General features: G+C 36.0%; 1 protein-coding gene across 3 annotated transcripts in view; it reads right to left on the minus strand.

Annotated features, from left to right (window-relative positions):
- Positions 1-15,516, minus strand: part of LOC136032795 (myosin-M heavy chain-like) — a 40,675-nt gene that overhangs the window by 11,055 nt on the left and 14,104 nt on the right. For all 3 annotated transcript variants that reach the window (XM_065713176.1, XM_065713177.1, XM_065713175.1), the window contains exons 4-5: positions 10,088-10,238; positions 3,395-3,658 (exon numbers count right to left, since the gene is read on the minus strand). In XM_065713176.1, coding sequence (XP_065569248.1) covers positions 3,395-3,658; positions 10,088-10,238 — 415 coding nt within the window. The remainder of the gene's footprint in view (positions 1-3,394; positions 3,659-10,087; positions 10,239-15,516) is intronic.

Raw genomic sequence — 15,516 nt, forward strand, 5'->3', positions numbered from 1 at the left:
TTTTCTAAGATTTCCGTTTACCCTCAACTGCCTCCCCCCCAATTACGCTGGATCCGGTTGAGATTTAAAATAAGAGATCTGAGTCACGAGGTCCTTCTAAATATGAAGTTTCATGAAGATCCGATCACTCCTTCGTAAGTTAAAAATACTTCCTTTTTTCTAATTTTTCAGAATTTACCCCCCCCCCAATGGAGCGGATCCATTCCAATTATGTAAATCAAGTATCTAAGACTTCTGCTTATTTTTCCCACCAAGTTTCATCCCGATTCCTCCAATCTAAGCGTTTTCCATGATTTTAGGTTCTTCCACCCCAAACTCCCCCCAATGTCACCAGATCCGGTCGGGACTTAAAATAAGAGCTTTAAGACACGATATCCTTCTAAATATCAAATTTCATTGAGATCCGATCACCCGTTCGTAAGTTAAAAATACCTCATTTTTCTAATTTTTCAGAGTTAACCCCCCCCCCACCTAACTACCCCAAAAAAAGCGGATGAATTCCGTTTATGTCAACCATATATCTGGGACTTGTGCTTATTTTTAACATCAAGTTTCATCCCGATCCCTCCACTCTAAGTGTTTTCCAAGATTTTAGGTGTCCCTCTCCCAACCCCCCCCCCAATGTCACCAGATCTGGTCGGGATTTAAAATAGGAGCTCTGAGACACGATATCCTTCTAAATATCAAATTTCATTGAGATCCGATCACCCGTTCGTAAGTTAAAAATACCTCATTTTTTCTAATTTTTCAGAATTAACCCCCTCCCAGCTACCCCAAAGAGAGCGGATCCATTCCGGTTATGTCAATCATGTATCTAGGACTTGTGCTTATTTTTCCCACCAAGTCTCATCCCGATCCCTCCACTCCAAGTGTTTTCCAAGTTTTAGGTTTCCCCCTCCCAACCCCCCCATGTCACCAGATCCGGTCGGGATTTAAAATAAGAGCTTTGAGACACGATATCCTTCTAAATATCAAATTTCACTGAGATCCGATAACGCCTTTCGTAAGTTCTGGTTATTTCAATCATGTATCTAGGACTTGTGCTTATTTTTCCCACCAAGTCTCATCCCGATCCCTCCACTCTAAGTGTTTTCCAAGCTTTAGGTTTCCCCCTCCCAACTCCCCCCCATCCTCCAATGTCACCAGATCTGTTCGGGATTTAAAATAAGAGCTCCGAGACACGATATCCTCCTAAATATCAAATTTCATTGAGATCCGATCACCCGTTCGTAAGTTAAAAATACCTCATTTTTTCGAATTTTTCAGAATTAACACACCCCCCCCCCAACTACCCCAAAGAGAGCGGGTCCGTTCCAGTTATTTCAGTCATGTATCTAGGACTTGTGCTTATTTTTTCCACCAAGTTTCATACCGGTCCCTCCACTCTAAGTGTTTTCCAAGATTTTAGGTTTCCCCCTCCCAACCCCCCCCCCCCCCAATGTCACCAGATCCGGTCGGGATTTAAAATAACAGCTCTGAGATGCGATATACTTCCAAACATCAAATTTCATTATAATCTGATCAACCGTTCGTAAGTTAAAAATACTTCAATTTTTCTATTTTTTCCGAATTAACGGGCCCCCCACTCCCCCCCCCAGATGGTCAAACCGGGAAAACGACTATTTCTAATTTAATTTGGTCTGGTCCCTGATACGCCTGCCAAATTTCATCGTCCTAGCTTACCTGGAAGTGCCTAAAGTAGCAAAACTGGGACTGACAGACCGACAGAATTTGCGATTGCTATATGTCACGACTCATCCCCGAAAAAAACGGTTGTCTATCAACAAATTCTCAATTAAAACTCCCCCACTTGTCTCTGAATCCTGCTTTCCAATTCTTTTGGAAAAGAATTTGTCCTCAAATAGACAAAAATTTCAAACCTCTTAACCAAGAAGGTGGCCGTACTGTAACAACCCATTTTCACTTCAAACCCCTCTCCATAGTGGAAATGAAACAGATATTATGCACCCTCAAATGGACCTGAAGCAAAATAATAGGTACACCGACAAGCAAAGAATGTCAACTCATCACAAAGATGACCGAAGCATAAACCAATTGTTACCGAGCCAGATTTCCTTTTTAATGCGCACCGTAACAATAAAGGTGTCCAACCCTTGAAATTTTTCAAACGGTGTATCGCTTAAACGGATTTTAGTTAAAAAAAAATGGCATATATTTTGATAAGCTCATCAAGAACTATTGATCAGCTTAAAAAAAATCAGTCTGTCTTCGTTTAAAAGTTCATTTTCTTCCCGCGGGCCAACTTTCTAATTTCACTACTAAAAAAAAAGCAAATAGAGAACTCCAATTTCTTTAGCAATAAAGCAAAGCAAACGTCGAACATATTAAGCATTTTTCAATTTTAGTCCCTTTTCGATTTAAACTGGTTCCTCCCTGCTTGCCTACAATAAAAGAGCTTTAAAGTCGAAAGCAGAAACATGGGTTGACCGAAAAAAGCTCGGCTGTATTTAGATAGTCCACGACAAAATAGTTGGACTATTAAATAGGTGGACGAATAAAACTCCACTTCAACTCACACTCTAGGCTCTGACTCAATGACTAGCAAAAACTATCCTTTTTGGCTCCAGACGAGGATTACAAGCAACAAACCAAAATACAATGTCATATTCATTAATCCGGACGGAGGTCCACACTTTCTATAAAAACCATAGAGGTTAGACCCATACCACATTTTAGCAACAAGTTGAAACGGACGAGCTAAGAAAAAGATAGGACAAAACCAAAGTATTGCTCTTACAACACAAAATGAAGAAATAAAAATTCTAGCCTATGACGCTCGAGCCAAAATAAAGGTCAATAAAGTTATAGAAAACCTCCCCTTCCCCCTCTTAACAAAATACTTCATCCACCACTGGGTGGTACTTGTAAAAGCTATATTATTAGTCTGATGTCGTTATCTCCATCAATTTCGAAGGGACTGAATTAACTCTGATTCGGTTAGCCTTAGCGTTTTGCAGGCTAAACACACCCGTATTTTACGCCAGCTTTCAGACTGGGATTTAATTGCTAGATTAACATTTATTTTGAGCGTAATTGACGTTGGCTTGTTGAATATTAAGTGACATCCCTAAGACTATGAATAGTTTCAATCCAGGATTATGGAGTGCCCTACTTAGTACAGAGTTAATCTTGTACAATCTCACTCAATATCCTACTTGATAGCATGGTCAATTTTTTTTTCTTGAACATCCATGCGTTGTCAATTTAAAATATTCATCAAGGATACGCTAGTTTTTCTGTGAAAACGCTAGATTATCGTACGCACACATGTGCTTTCAAAACACTGGAAGAAAGCATCATGTCTGTTTAGTAATAGTCTTTTAGAGATTACAACTTTTCCAAATAACTTATTTAGCAGTTAAAAAAAGCTTACGTCATCAATTGCTTGAAGATGGTGTTGCAGGAGCGCTTTAGCTGCTTCCAGCCACTTCCGTGCTTCCGTGTGCCAAGAAGGAGTAGCATCAACGATTCGTTGAAGAAGTAATGGGTATTTTGTGACTCGTTGTATTGGAACCATCAAAAATGCATGTAAGCCCATTCGTCTTAGTAGGGGATTATCTCGTTCTGATGTCTTCAGAAATGTCTGTACAGGCCCAATTTGAGATTCTATTTGAGCAAGGAGTTTGAAAGCTTCTCCCTTAAAAAATAGGAAATCTTATTTATTTTTATTTTCAATTACCCTCAGGAAACTGGACTAGCGTCCGTGGAGTAGTAGAAAAGGATGAATGATGTGAAAATGTAAGAAACTGTAGGCCAAATTATGAAAATCTTATTTTTTGATAGGAAGGGGACGTGCTCGAAGCCATCCCTTAGAAGTAAAAATGTGTACAAATATCCTATATTTTTCAAATAAGGCAACAATTTTCTTGGTCCTTAATTTTACGTATTACAAACTATAATAATTTTTTTTAATGTCGGTATCTCCAAATTTGCTAAAATAAAAAAAATCTTGTTACCAGGAAAAATTATTTTTTAACATTAAAAATGAAAACATTGGGCGATCATGACCTAAAAGTTGTCCTTGAATAGTTATGAAATGTCATGACCATCGAACACTTTCATTTTTTACCTTAAGAATTTTAAACTTTTCCTGGTAACAGGAAAAAAATAGTTATTGATTATTTTTTTGGGTCTTTGGGACCTGGGACTGGGGGGAAATGGGACTAGTTGCTATAAAACTAATGCGCTTTGAATCGACATCATGCGTCTTCAATTAAATTATTGAATTGACATTTGTAGATTGACCTGACCATGGATTCTAAAATTCGTATGTATATAATAGATTATTTTAGTTTATATTTTCAAAGGGTGCTGTAAGGGGATGTATTGGAATGATCCAGGTAAGATGTTATGTTACTTTTTCAGGGAAGGGAGAGAAAAAATTGGACTTTTTTTTTACCACCAAGAAGTCCAGTAACTATCCCTTAGACCTCAGACCCTCCTGTGCCTCCAGAGGCGCCCAGGGCGTCCAAGAGGAGTCTCCAGTCGTCTCTAAAACTTGCGGCTGCGACGAGGTCTTCTTACTTTATGCGTGAAGGAGCCGCAGGCCGTTGTTGTAGGTACAACGGAGTGTATTTTTGGGTCTTCCTCTGTGGTGGGTGCCTTCGGGTAACCAGAAAAAAGTAGACTTGGGAATTCTGGAATCGTCCATGCACAGCACATGTCCGAAGTAGCTCCATCTGCGCCTTCGTACGGTCTCGATGAGGGACGGTTGACCTGTGATTTTTCTAATGTGCTCGTTCGTTACCTTCTGGTTCCAACGGATGCCGAGAAGTCTACGTAGGCACATGTTTTCAAACGACTGAATTCTCCCCTCTTGTTCTTGATCGAGATGCCATGTTTCACATGCATAGAGGAGGACGGGCAGGACGTTGCTGTTGAACAGACGGAGCTTAAGCCAGAGAGAGTGCCTCTCAGCAGCCAGTCCCAACCCTGGACAAAGGAGGAGGGTCGGGCAACGGACTTGCAATCCGTTCTCGGGAACCAGAGGAGTAATCCCCTGGGGAAACATTTTCTTGCAATAGAAACGTTAAAGAATACACATATATATATATATATATATATATATATATATATATATATATATATATATATATATATATATATATATATATATATATATATATATATATATATATATATATATATATATATATATAGTCGATTTAGTGGTGTAGTTTAATAAATGTAATGGGAACAGATTTTCCTTTTTAATTTGTGTCATCAGCAAAAACATGAGAACATGGGAACAGTTTTTCATTTTAAATTTTAGTCATCGGCAGCACTGTTTCACAAAACACAAGGGCCAAGGGAGACACCATTTACATCGACTTTAAAGCTAACTAAGCCAAATACTCTGTTATTTCCGCCTTTTTTTGTAAGTAAGGGGGGCATCATAAGCTGTAAACTGAAAGGAAGTTTTATCCCAATAAAGTGGTCTCAATGTGTGGCTCCAAAAAAGTGGTCCAGTAACTACAAATACTTATGCAAGAAACAATACTCTCAGAAAATTCAGTACAAAGAATATTTCATTAAGTTGGTGCATAAGTTCCAAATAGGTTTAAGGGGTTTCAAATCCTTTTTTTAAGAATGGGCTAGATAGTAACTGATGAAACATTTTTTTTGACACATGTACTATGTCAGATAAATGCACAGAGGTAGAAAAAAGAGATAGAGACCACTTTTACAAAATTTCACTGTTAACCCGAAGTTACGCTAAATTTTTTAACTTTAAAATCAAGGTCGTAATTCCAAGAGCTTAGCAAATATAAACAAACCGGACCATTGGTCTTCCTAGATAATAGAAAAGCAGACGAAGTAGTAGACCAACTTCTTGAAATCATGGCCATTATTTCAAGATTTTGTGAAAAGGGCGAACAGATAAATATGGCAACATTATGTTACGGAATCTAACCCCTGTTAGTTTCTCTATCTCTAAGTGAAATTTGTAGAATCCATCATAAATCCCTTTGTCATAAGGCTAGGTTAGGCTAAGGCAGTAGATCAAATTATTCTGTTTTATTTATTTATAAAGTTTAATTTTATAAAATTATAAATTAAATATTACGAAAATTATACAAATCAAATTTTTGGGACACCTACGATGGGTGTCTTAAATAACTAAACTCTAGTCATTACGTTCCTTAAGATAGCAGTAATCTCACGCCTTGAAAACTAAAATAAGAACAAAAGAATAAGAATTTATAGAAAACGGAAAAAAAGACTAAGAATTAGAATGATACCGAAAAAACTGACTGACCCATATTATACTTACTTGGCTGATATGGGAATATCTATTTATGATTATATTTACCTATCAATATCAAAAACTTAACCGTTAGTTATTCCAAGTACTCAGCTTTTATGAAGGCTAGTGTATCTATGGTGTTGCTATTGTTCAAATTGGTTTTCAATTTCATTTTCTTACTATTAAGTGACAATACATTTACTAAATCGTCCTTCAGACGCTGAATATAGTCTCTGATTGAGTTCGAAAGTTCAACATCGTAAAATTTCGACTAGAAAGATTCAGGATTCCGAGTTTGAGACTTGGTCCACGAGCGAGTTCAGCGTCTTGACGCTACCTAAATATATCACTGTAATTAATTAATGATAATATAAGGCAAACCAACATTCAGATTCTATTCAACTTGAAACGTGGTCTGTGTTATAGTATAAGTTTCACTTTTAATTAATTCAAAATATGCAATTCACGTAAAAGCGGGTTATCATATCGTTTGAAAATGGCATTGACAGCAGGAGAGCATGTATAATCAGATCCTATTGCTGCAACCACTGACTAGTTCCAACAAGACCTCCAACCTCGTGGTGATCATGCAATTCACCCAACCCCGTCCAACCTGAGCTTTTTAACTCAGCGCTCATTCACCTAAACCCCCATTCAACTCGACCCCATCTCATCGCCCGTGTAACTCAATTGTCATTCCAATTGACCCATATGCATTTGAACGCCATTCAACACAATCCCGTGCAGGTAGCTGAACTCTATTCAATCCAGTCTCGTGACAAACAGCTTCATTCAACCCATATTAATATTAATTTGGTTCACTCAACCCATATTAATTGGAATCTTATCCAAGAAGCAGAAACGCTTTAGAGAAATAGTCTCCTCACTCAGAGCCTGGCAATCAAATAGTACATGCTGAATTGTTTCATCTGTTGAGAAGCAGACTCGGCATAAAGGGGAATTATGTAGCTTCCAATTAAATAATAAGCTATTTAGAAGAAGGGTACCTGATTTCAGACGGTAATATAACACAGCATTTAATCTAGCATGAAATTGCGGGGATAAAAATAATTTACTGTGATTAATATTGGATCTTTGCCTGATAATATCCCGTGAATTGAAGTCAGAGGAAGGACTAGAGATTATCATGGAAGCCTTTGCTGCTAGAGAATCAGCCACCCAACCAACCCATATTAATATTGCGCTGAATTCGATATTTTAGCCAACTTATATCCAATAATAGAATATCGATCCAAACTGATTTGTCAAGGAGGACGGATTTTCTCAGGGTCCGAAGACACGCCAAAGATTTTCCGTGTCCGACCAGCTCAAAAACTGTATTCCTATGACCCTTAGATTGATGTATAGAAACACTTATGTAATAATTAACTAGTAAATAAATACAATTTCATTTATGTCAAAGTGGCAAACAACAAAACATATATTACTCAGTTAAATTATCGAGTTAATTGGACCTGATTCAAACGGAAGGTCAGTTGCAGGCGGAATGACTAAGCTGAATTGTAGGGGTTGAGCTGCATCAGGTTTCAGTACAATGGGGGTAAATTAAATAAAGGGTTATTTAAACCTGGGTTGAAACGAATTTAATTTAATCTATTTAAAAACCAATTCAAAAACAAAGGAAAAGACGGAGCAAAGGAAAAGATGGAATATATATATATATATATATATATATATATATATATATATATATATATATATATATATATATATATATATATATATATATATATATATATTTTCCTTAATGGTTTAATATTTGCAGAATTGACCCCCTTTTTGCAGTGGCATGAATAGGGTAATCGAAAACACACCTCGCATCATGTCTAACCAGAACCAAATGAGAAGCAGAAGCATTGACACCAACAAATGCATTTGCAACTGCTGACGGGATACGGGTTTACCTTTAGGATGGCCGTAAAATCTCCTGTGCGGAAGACTGAATGGGAGTTGAAAGGGAACAAGGTTGAGTGGAATTGGGTTAAATGAGACCCCAACTCCTTTTCTACATAATGGTTCATATTTGAAGAAATGATGTAGCTAGCAGCCCTGCATATTTCAATTGATTCGTTTCACAACATCATTGCAAAACATTTTGCAATAATGCAGACGGTGTGAGGCATGAATTTTATTCTGGCTATTATAACCGGACTTGTATAATTTATATTCTTCTTTCATCAAGCTAAGATCTGCTCTGAATTGAGCCAATGGTCACTAAAAGCTTTTTGTCTGGATTCACAAGCGCAACATATAAAAACAGTGGTTTCAAAACACGAAAAGGAGAGGGGTGAAAAATGTATTTTTAATATCTAGAGGGGAGGGGCATTTTTTTTATTTTTTTTTAAATGCATCAAGATAAAGTTTTATTTGGTGAAAATGTATTTACAATCCTACATTTCAGGGGTGTGCCCATCCCCTCGAGAAGACGGCAAGGGCAAATTAAAAAAAAACACCCCCTATAAACATTACATATAATACAAGGGAAAGTAACTATGTGTTGTATAAAACATTCTTTTCCAAAAATTACTCCTATAAAAAAGATTTTAAAATGCAAGCTTTTAAGGTGAGATAGCCGTAAAACCGGATTAAGAACTTTTTCCTTATATACTCAAAATATATGCCAATCTATTTAAGAATTAACCAAACATTTTGAAGCTGCTTCCCGTCGTTCCTCTTAATGAGAGATTTATATCCCTTTTGAGACTGAGGGATAGCGAAAATCTTTTGATAACACATAATTATTGAAAAATGCTATGATTTGACTCGTACTTTTCCATGTTTATTTATTTATACCTATCCATGTTTATTTATTTATTTTATTTAGTTTTTATTGTTTTAGTTTTATTATTTTTATTATTTTGTATAGTTTTTTATTTTATTTATTTTTTTATTTTTTTTTATTATTTTTTTTTATTTATTTATTTATTTTTTTTTTTTTATTTATTTAGTTTATTTAATTCGTTGATTTTTCGATTTTATTTATGATTTGAATCGTGCTTTTCCATTTTTTGGCTTATCAAATTCACAATTATCGAATTTCAATGGTAATTTAATTAAAACTTTCAATACTTAAAATTTGTTAGAGAAATATTTTCCAAAAAAGTTTTATCAACAAAACCTCCTCCTTAGGGGAGAATAGAATTGTAGTGAAAAAAAAAAACAGGATGAAAAAACACAAAAATTCTTAGGAAGAAACATCGAAAGCACTTTCTAATTAGAGGGAACAATACAGACCTAATAGTTTACATATTTTCTGACTACATATATATATATATATATATATATATATATATATATATATATATATATATATATATATATATATATATATATATATATATATATATATATATATATATATATATATATAAAGCTTTTTTATTTTGCTTTTATAAAGCTTATATCTCATTTTGCTTAACGAGACAAGCCTATGCTATGCCTTGCTCCGTTTTTGTTCAAAATAAATAAATAACATACGAATTATTTATTTTTATCGTCTTGGTACAAACAATTTTTTAGACAAAATTTATCCATATTGTTCTTGTACTTTTATAAATTAAAGATCTTTTTAAGACTAGTTCCGTTATTTTATAGACAAAAGCCGTACATAAAAGTCTTCAATCCGTCATTACATGCAAGACTGTTAGATGGGGGATATTGTCTTTTTCTTTCATTTATGACTTGAAGTGGTGGTAAATCACCTTATTAGTTTCAATGATCCGTGTATTTAAACACTATTTTGAAAAGCTTGGGCATGGGGTAGTCGTGAACTACAGCAGTTAAGTACTGACTACTTACAGCATATGAGCAATAGTGACGAAATGCAGGTAACATAGCAGCATGTTCCAAGATTAAGCGACCAATACAAACGGTCATCAGGTCCACGTCACCATTGGCTGCAGCACGGCCAATCGCTTGCCTAAGCCCAGTGACTAATGATATGGAATGTCTGTGAATAAAAGGAAATTGTGAAGTAAGAGACAAGAAAAACATTAAGATGAAAGAAAAGTAACTTAACACAAAGCAAGTGGATAATTTGAATAGCAATCGATTCTTCAAATTTTTATTCAATCTGCGTCTTTACACTTACTTCACATGCTACAAATTAAGTTAAAAAGTCCAAGATAAAAAAATCAAATCTATTTGAATATCAGTCCTTCATAAGGATGAATATATATATATATATATATATATATATATATATATATATATATATATATATATATATATATATATATATATATATATATCCATGCACCACGGCATAGCATTACGTCGTCATAGGAGACTTCTTTTTCAAAGCTTTCCCATATATTAAATTGTTTGTCTCTCTAAAAGTTTTCAGCCAATAGGCCTAAAAGCGAAGATTTGGAAAACTATTATATTATGTTTAAAATATATTAGGCCCACTTCATTACATTAATATTATTTATATTGAATCATATTAAATATGTTATTTTATCTCCACATCAACTCGAACAATCTCATCGGTTCGCCAAAAACATCTCTGGCAAGTCGTTATGCAGAGAAACTCTAACAAGTCTACTTTGCCCCGCTGATGAATGTCGACACTTCATTTTATTTAACCGATTGTTATCAGCGAAATTCTTCACAGTATACACAGACTTAATGTCCAGTTTCAAAATATTTTTTGATAAAATCTGGATATCGGTCAGTGTTTCAACTTCTACTGATTTTTTGGGAGGAATGCCGAATTACCAATCCATCTCCAGAAAAAAAGAAGATCCCGAAGCGGCCAAAAACTGAAAACCTGGTTATCGGTCACAGTGTTTCCACTTCTACTGATTTTTCGGGAGGAATGCAGAATCACCAATCCATCTCCAGAAAATAAGAAGATCCCGAAGCTACAAAAACCCAAAGTCCTGGCTATCTGTCTCAGTGTTTCCACTTCCACTGATTTTTTAGGAGGAATTTTGGGATCTATTTTTCAAAAGCAAAATAACACAGTTACAGACAGTACGATTTGTATTTGTTGACAATGCAGGAACACTTTCATCCCCACGCTGGTTGCATTAATTTTCTGCTTTTGATCTTTTAGGGACATTCAAGGTTTGTGTTTATTTCAAGTCATAAACTAACCGCAGGTCCGCATGCACCAAGAAGATGGGAACTAGTATTGCGTGGATTCAACCGATTCAATAGGTTAGTATTTACCAAATATTAAAATAATTACGACAAAAAATAGAATTTGTCTGCAGGTGCTCTGTAAGCTGAAAGCACTGGACGAATCAAAGCAAATATCTTGCTCCAGTCGTTTGCGTTCAGAAACGTTTGGCAAATTATGTAATTTTGTGTCCTCATTTTTGCGGTTGGTTCCTGGGGTAAAATTCCTGGTGAAGGGTGTTTGGCAGTCTTGGAAAGTAGTCGAGCTGGATGAGCTGAGTAGTTGAGTTGATTTGTCTCCTTAAAAAAAGCATGCAGATAAAGTGGTCAATCTGTTAATTGTTTGACTAACTCACTCTTCGCAATATAACAATGACTACTATTAAAATTACGTCCCAGCTACCCTCCCCCCCACTAGCCTTGAGGTAATAGACCTTTTTGAAAGAAAAGGGAATGATAGTTGATCCTGAAAATAGTTCGCAGCACCACCTTCTGAAAAATATTTATCAAGGCTTAGATCCGACGGAAGAGATTGCCAAGTTGACCACTCACACGGAAACTAGTGATCAGCTAAACGACGAAAAGAGGAAGTCTAAAGCTAAGGTAGGAAAAAAATGTTTAGCTCGGGAATTTCATTGCAGCTATTGTTCAGACAAGAAAAGGTTCAGTTTTTGACTATGATATCTCTAAGGTGGTTAGTTTTATTGAGCCTTAAAAGTTCCACTGACAAAGAGAGTCAGGCACATTCAGAAAGTGTCAATAACGATGAAATAGTGACAGCCAAGGATTAATGGAAATCAACTTTGAGTACGAGGGACCACCGGGGAAAGAAATAGTTTCTAAAATACTTCTTTTCTTTGCCGTTTTCGAATGTAGATTCAAAAATACTGTTCCGCCTAGTTAAGGAAGTGAAGACAGACACAATGAATTGTTCGACAAGGATAACTGACTTCCATGATTCAAGAAAAAACTTGGAATAAAAAGAGATGGAGTCACAGCAGACCCGCTCAGTTGACTAACCCCTCTGAATGAGGCTAAAAGGAGCAGAAGCGTCTACCAGTACAGCTGAGTTACAGTGTGATCGGAGTGAAAAGCGAACGTAAAAACCATTTGATAGAAATAGATTAGCTGGATTCGTTTTCGCTGTTTATCTCACGGCTTGTCTCCCTTGGAGATAACCTTTGTTTTTCATTGTTCAGAACGAAACGTTTAAGCCTTTCATTTTTGTCCTTTCCCCTCGGTCTTTTAGTGTGCATTTTTGCTATTTTTTGTAGATTCGTTTTGTATTATTTTTGTCGGCATTTCAAACAGCGGTGGGAGATGGATGACCGACATTCACACAGATATTCCTTGTTTTATGGTGCGGAATTACTTGTTTTATTACAGTATACGCGTTTGAAATTTGTGCTAATTTCTTATAATATTTACAATAGTAATACCACTGAGCCATGACTTTGCGTTTTCACTTTATCGCTCGTGGATAACCTTTCGGGGACGGTGGAAACAAAAGTTTATCCGCACAATTCAAACATCGATTGTTGAAAACTTAGACTGGATTTTTATGTCACGGTCCTCAATTTAGCAGGGTGTCGTCCAGGTCCTCAAAGGATTGGAATCAGTAAAAGTTGATTAAAAAATGTGTTAAGCAGAAATAACTTTAAAATCTGAGTTAACATGACAATACATAGCTGCTCCAAAAGTTCCTTTAGAAACTGAATCAGCTTAAATAAAAACTTAAGCGATGAACTCCCGCTCTTTCTGGAATGGCATCTGGCTTTAGTAGGTTTGTTCTCTGAACTTTTAGAATGCAGTATTTCGTTCACGAATCGCTTCAACGCTTCCAGAAACATACCACAAAATGAGAACAGGACTACCGAAGCCTGAGAGTCAAATACCGATTTTCTACCGAAGATCATCAAGATTTATAGATCCTTTTAAAAGAAAAGCGGAAACACTGACGAGTCTTACAGCGTTGCATTGAGCGCAAGAGTCGATGTCTGTCTCCATAGTCGTAGCCCGATAAGGACATCTAGCCTAATGTTAGTTTCACATTGCCTAAGTAGGCTGATCACTAGTCCATAGTATGTAATCATTGTTTCCGATTGGTTGACTAATTTTTGCTGAACAACCATCCTCCTAGCTCTCACAAGCTGCGTTTTGTGGAAAACCGCAGCGAATTCGCGAGATACTGGACGATTTCTTACCAGACTTTTTGCAGATTAAATAAAAAAAAACAAGTTTTTTTAACTGAAAGTAAGGAGCGACATTAAAACTTAAAACGAACAGAAATTACTTCGTATATGAAAGAGGCTGCTTCCTCATCAACGCCCTGCTCTTTACGCTAAAGTTTTTCATTTTTTTAAAAAGAAGAATTGAGAGAAAGAGTCAAACTTTAGCGTAAAGAGCGGGGCGTTGATGAGGAAGCAGCCTCTTTCATATACGAAGTAATTTCTGTTCGTTTTAAGTTTTAATGTCGCTCCTTACTTTCAGTTAAAAAAAAACTTGTTTTTTTTTTATTTAATTTCTGAACGTTTTTGAATCAATGCATGTTTTGATTTTGGCTCTCCGCAGAGGAATAATTAAAACGAAATTTGCATATTTTTATTTTTGGGTAAATGGCTTTTTCATAATTTTGATCGAATGATTTTGAGAAAAAAGAGCGGGGGAGGAAGCCTAGTTGCCCTCCGAATTTTTGGTTAATTAAAAAGGCAACTCGAACTTTTAATTTTTTACGAATCTTTTTATTAGTAAAAGATTTACGTAAATTATAAATTAGCTTACGTAAAGAACTTTTGTATTCTCATATTTTTATTACATATATGAGGGGGTTCGCCCCCTCGTCAGTACCTCGCTCTTTACACTAAAGCTTAAATTTTGTCCCAATTCATTAAGAATGACCCCTGAATCACAAAAGCCGTAGAATAAATAGTTGAAATTACTAAAAATACTTTAACATAAAGGGCGAGGTATTAGGAGGAGGTGAGCCCCTCATATGGGTAATAATTTCTGTTTGTTTTAAGTTTTAATGCTGTTCCTTACTACCAGCTGAAAGAACTTTTTCATATTTATTTTTTCATTGTTTTATTTAAATAATGCTAGTAAATCCTGCGCTCCCTTCATGGAGATTTTCTTCCCCCATGACAAATTATCGATGGAAAATTCCCCCAGCATATCCCCCTCTTCTCAACCCCTCCCCCCAACCAAAAAAATCCTCCTGAAAACGCCTGTACACTTCCCAGTAATCATTACTATATGTAAGCACTGGTCAAAGTTTGTAACTTGTTGCCCCTCCCACGGGGACTGTGGGGGAGGAAGTCGTCCCCAAAGATATAGTTATAAGGTTTTTCGACTACGCTGAATAAAATGGCTATCTCAGAATTTTGGTCCGTTGACTCTGGTGAAATAATTAGCGTGGGAGGGGGCCTAGGTGCCCTCCAATTTTTTTGGTCACTTAAAAAGGGCACTAGAACTTTTCATTTCCGTTAGAATTAGCCTCTTGCTACATTCTAGGACAATTGGGTCGATACGATCACCCCTGAGGAAAAAAAAACAAACAAAAAAAAAACAAATAAACATGCATCCGTGATCTGCCTTCTGGCAAAAAATACAAAATTCCACATTTTTGTAGATAGGAGCTTGAAACTTCTACAGTAGGGTTCTCTGATACGCTGAATCGGATGGTGTGATTTTCGTTAAGATTCTGTGACTTCTAGGGGACGTTTCCCCCTATTTTCTAAAATAACGCAAATTTTCTCAGGCTCGTAACTTTTGGTGGGTAAGACTAAACTTGATGAAACTTATATATTTAAAATCAGCATTAAAATGCGATTCTTTTGATGTAGGTATTGGTATCAAAATTCCATTTTTTAGAGTTTTGGTTACTATTGAGCCGGGTCGCTACTTACTACAGTTCGTTACCACGAACTGTTTGAAAACGCGCATTCGCATGTGTTGAAATTTTCCAACGCATACGAGGAAATGTGCTAAGAAATTAGATGAATAGCTGATTATTCAATGCTTATATGCTACGATCTCTTAATTGCCATTCATTTACTTCTTCATGGCAATAATAGAGGATCAAAAGCAACAAATGGGTTTCCGCA

Source organism: Artemia franciscana, chromosome 11 (genome assembly GCF_032884065.1).
Source record: "Artemia franciscana chromosome 11, ASM3288406v1, whole genome shotgun sequence".
In the NCBI taxonomy this organism is placed as follows: Eukaryota; Metazoa; Arthropoda; class Branchiopoda; order Anostraca; family Artemiidae; genus Artemia; species Artemia franciscana.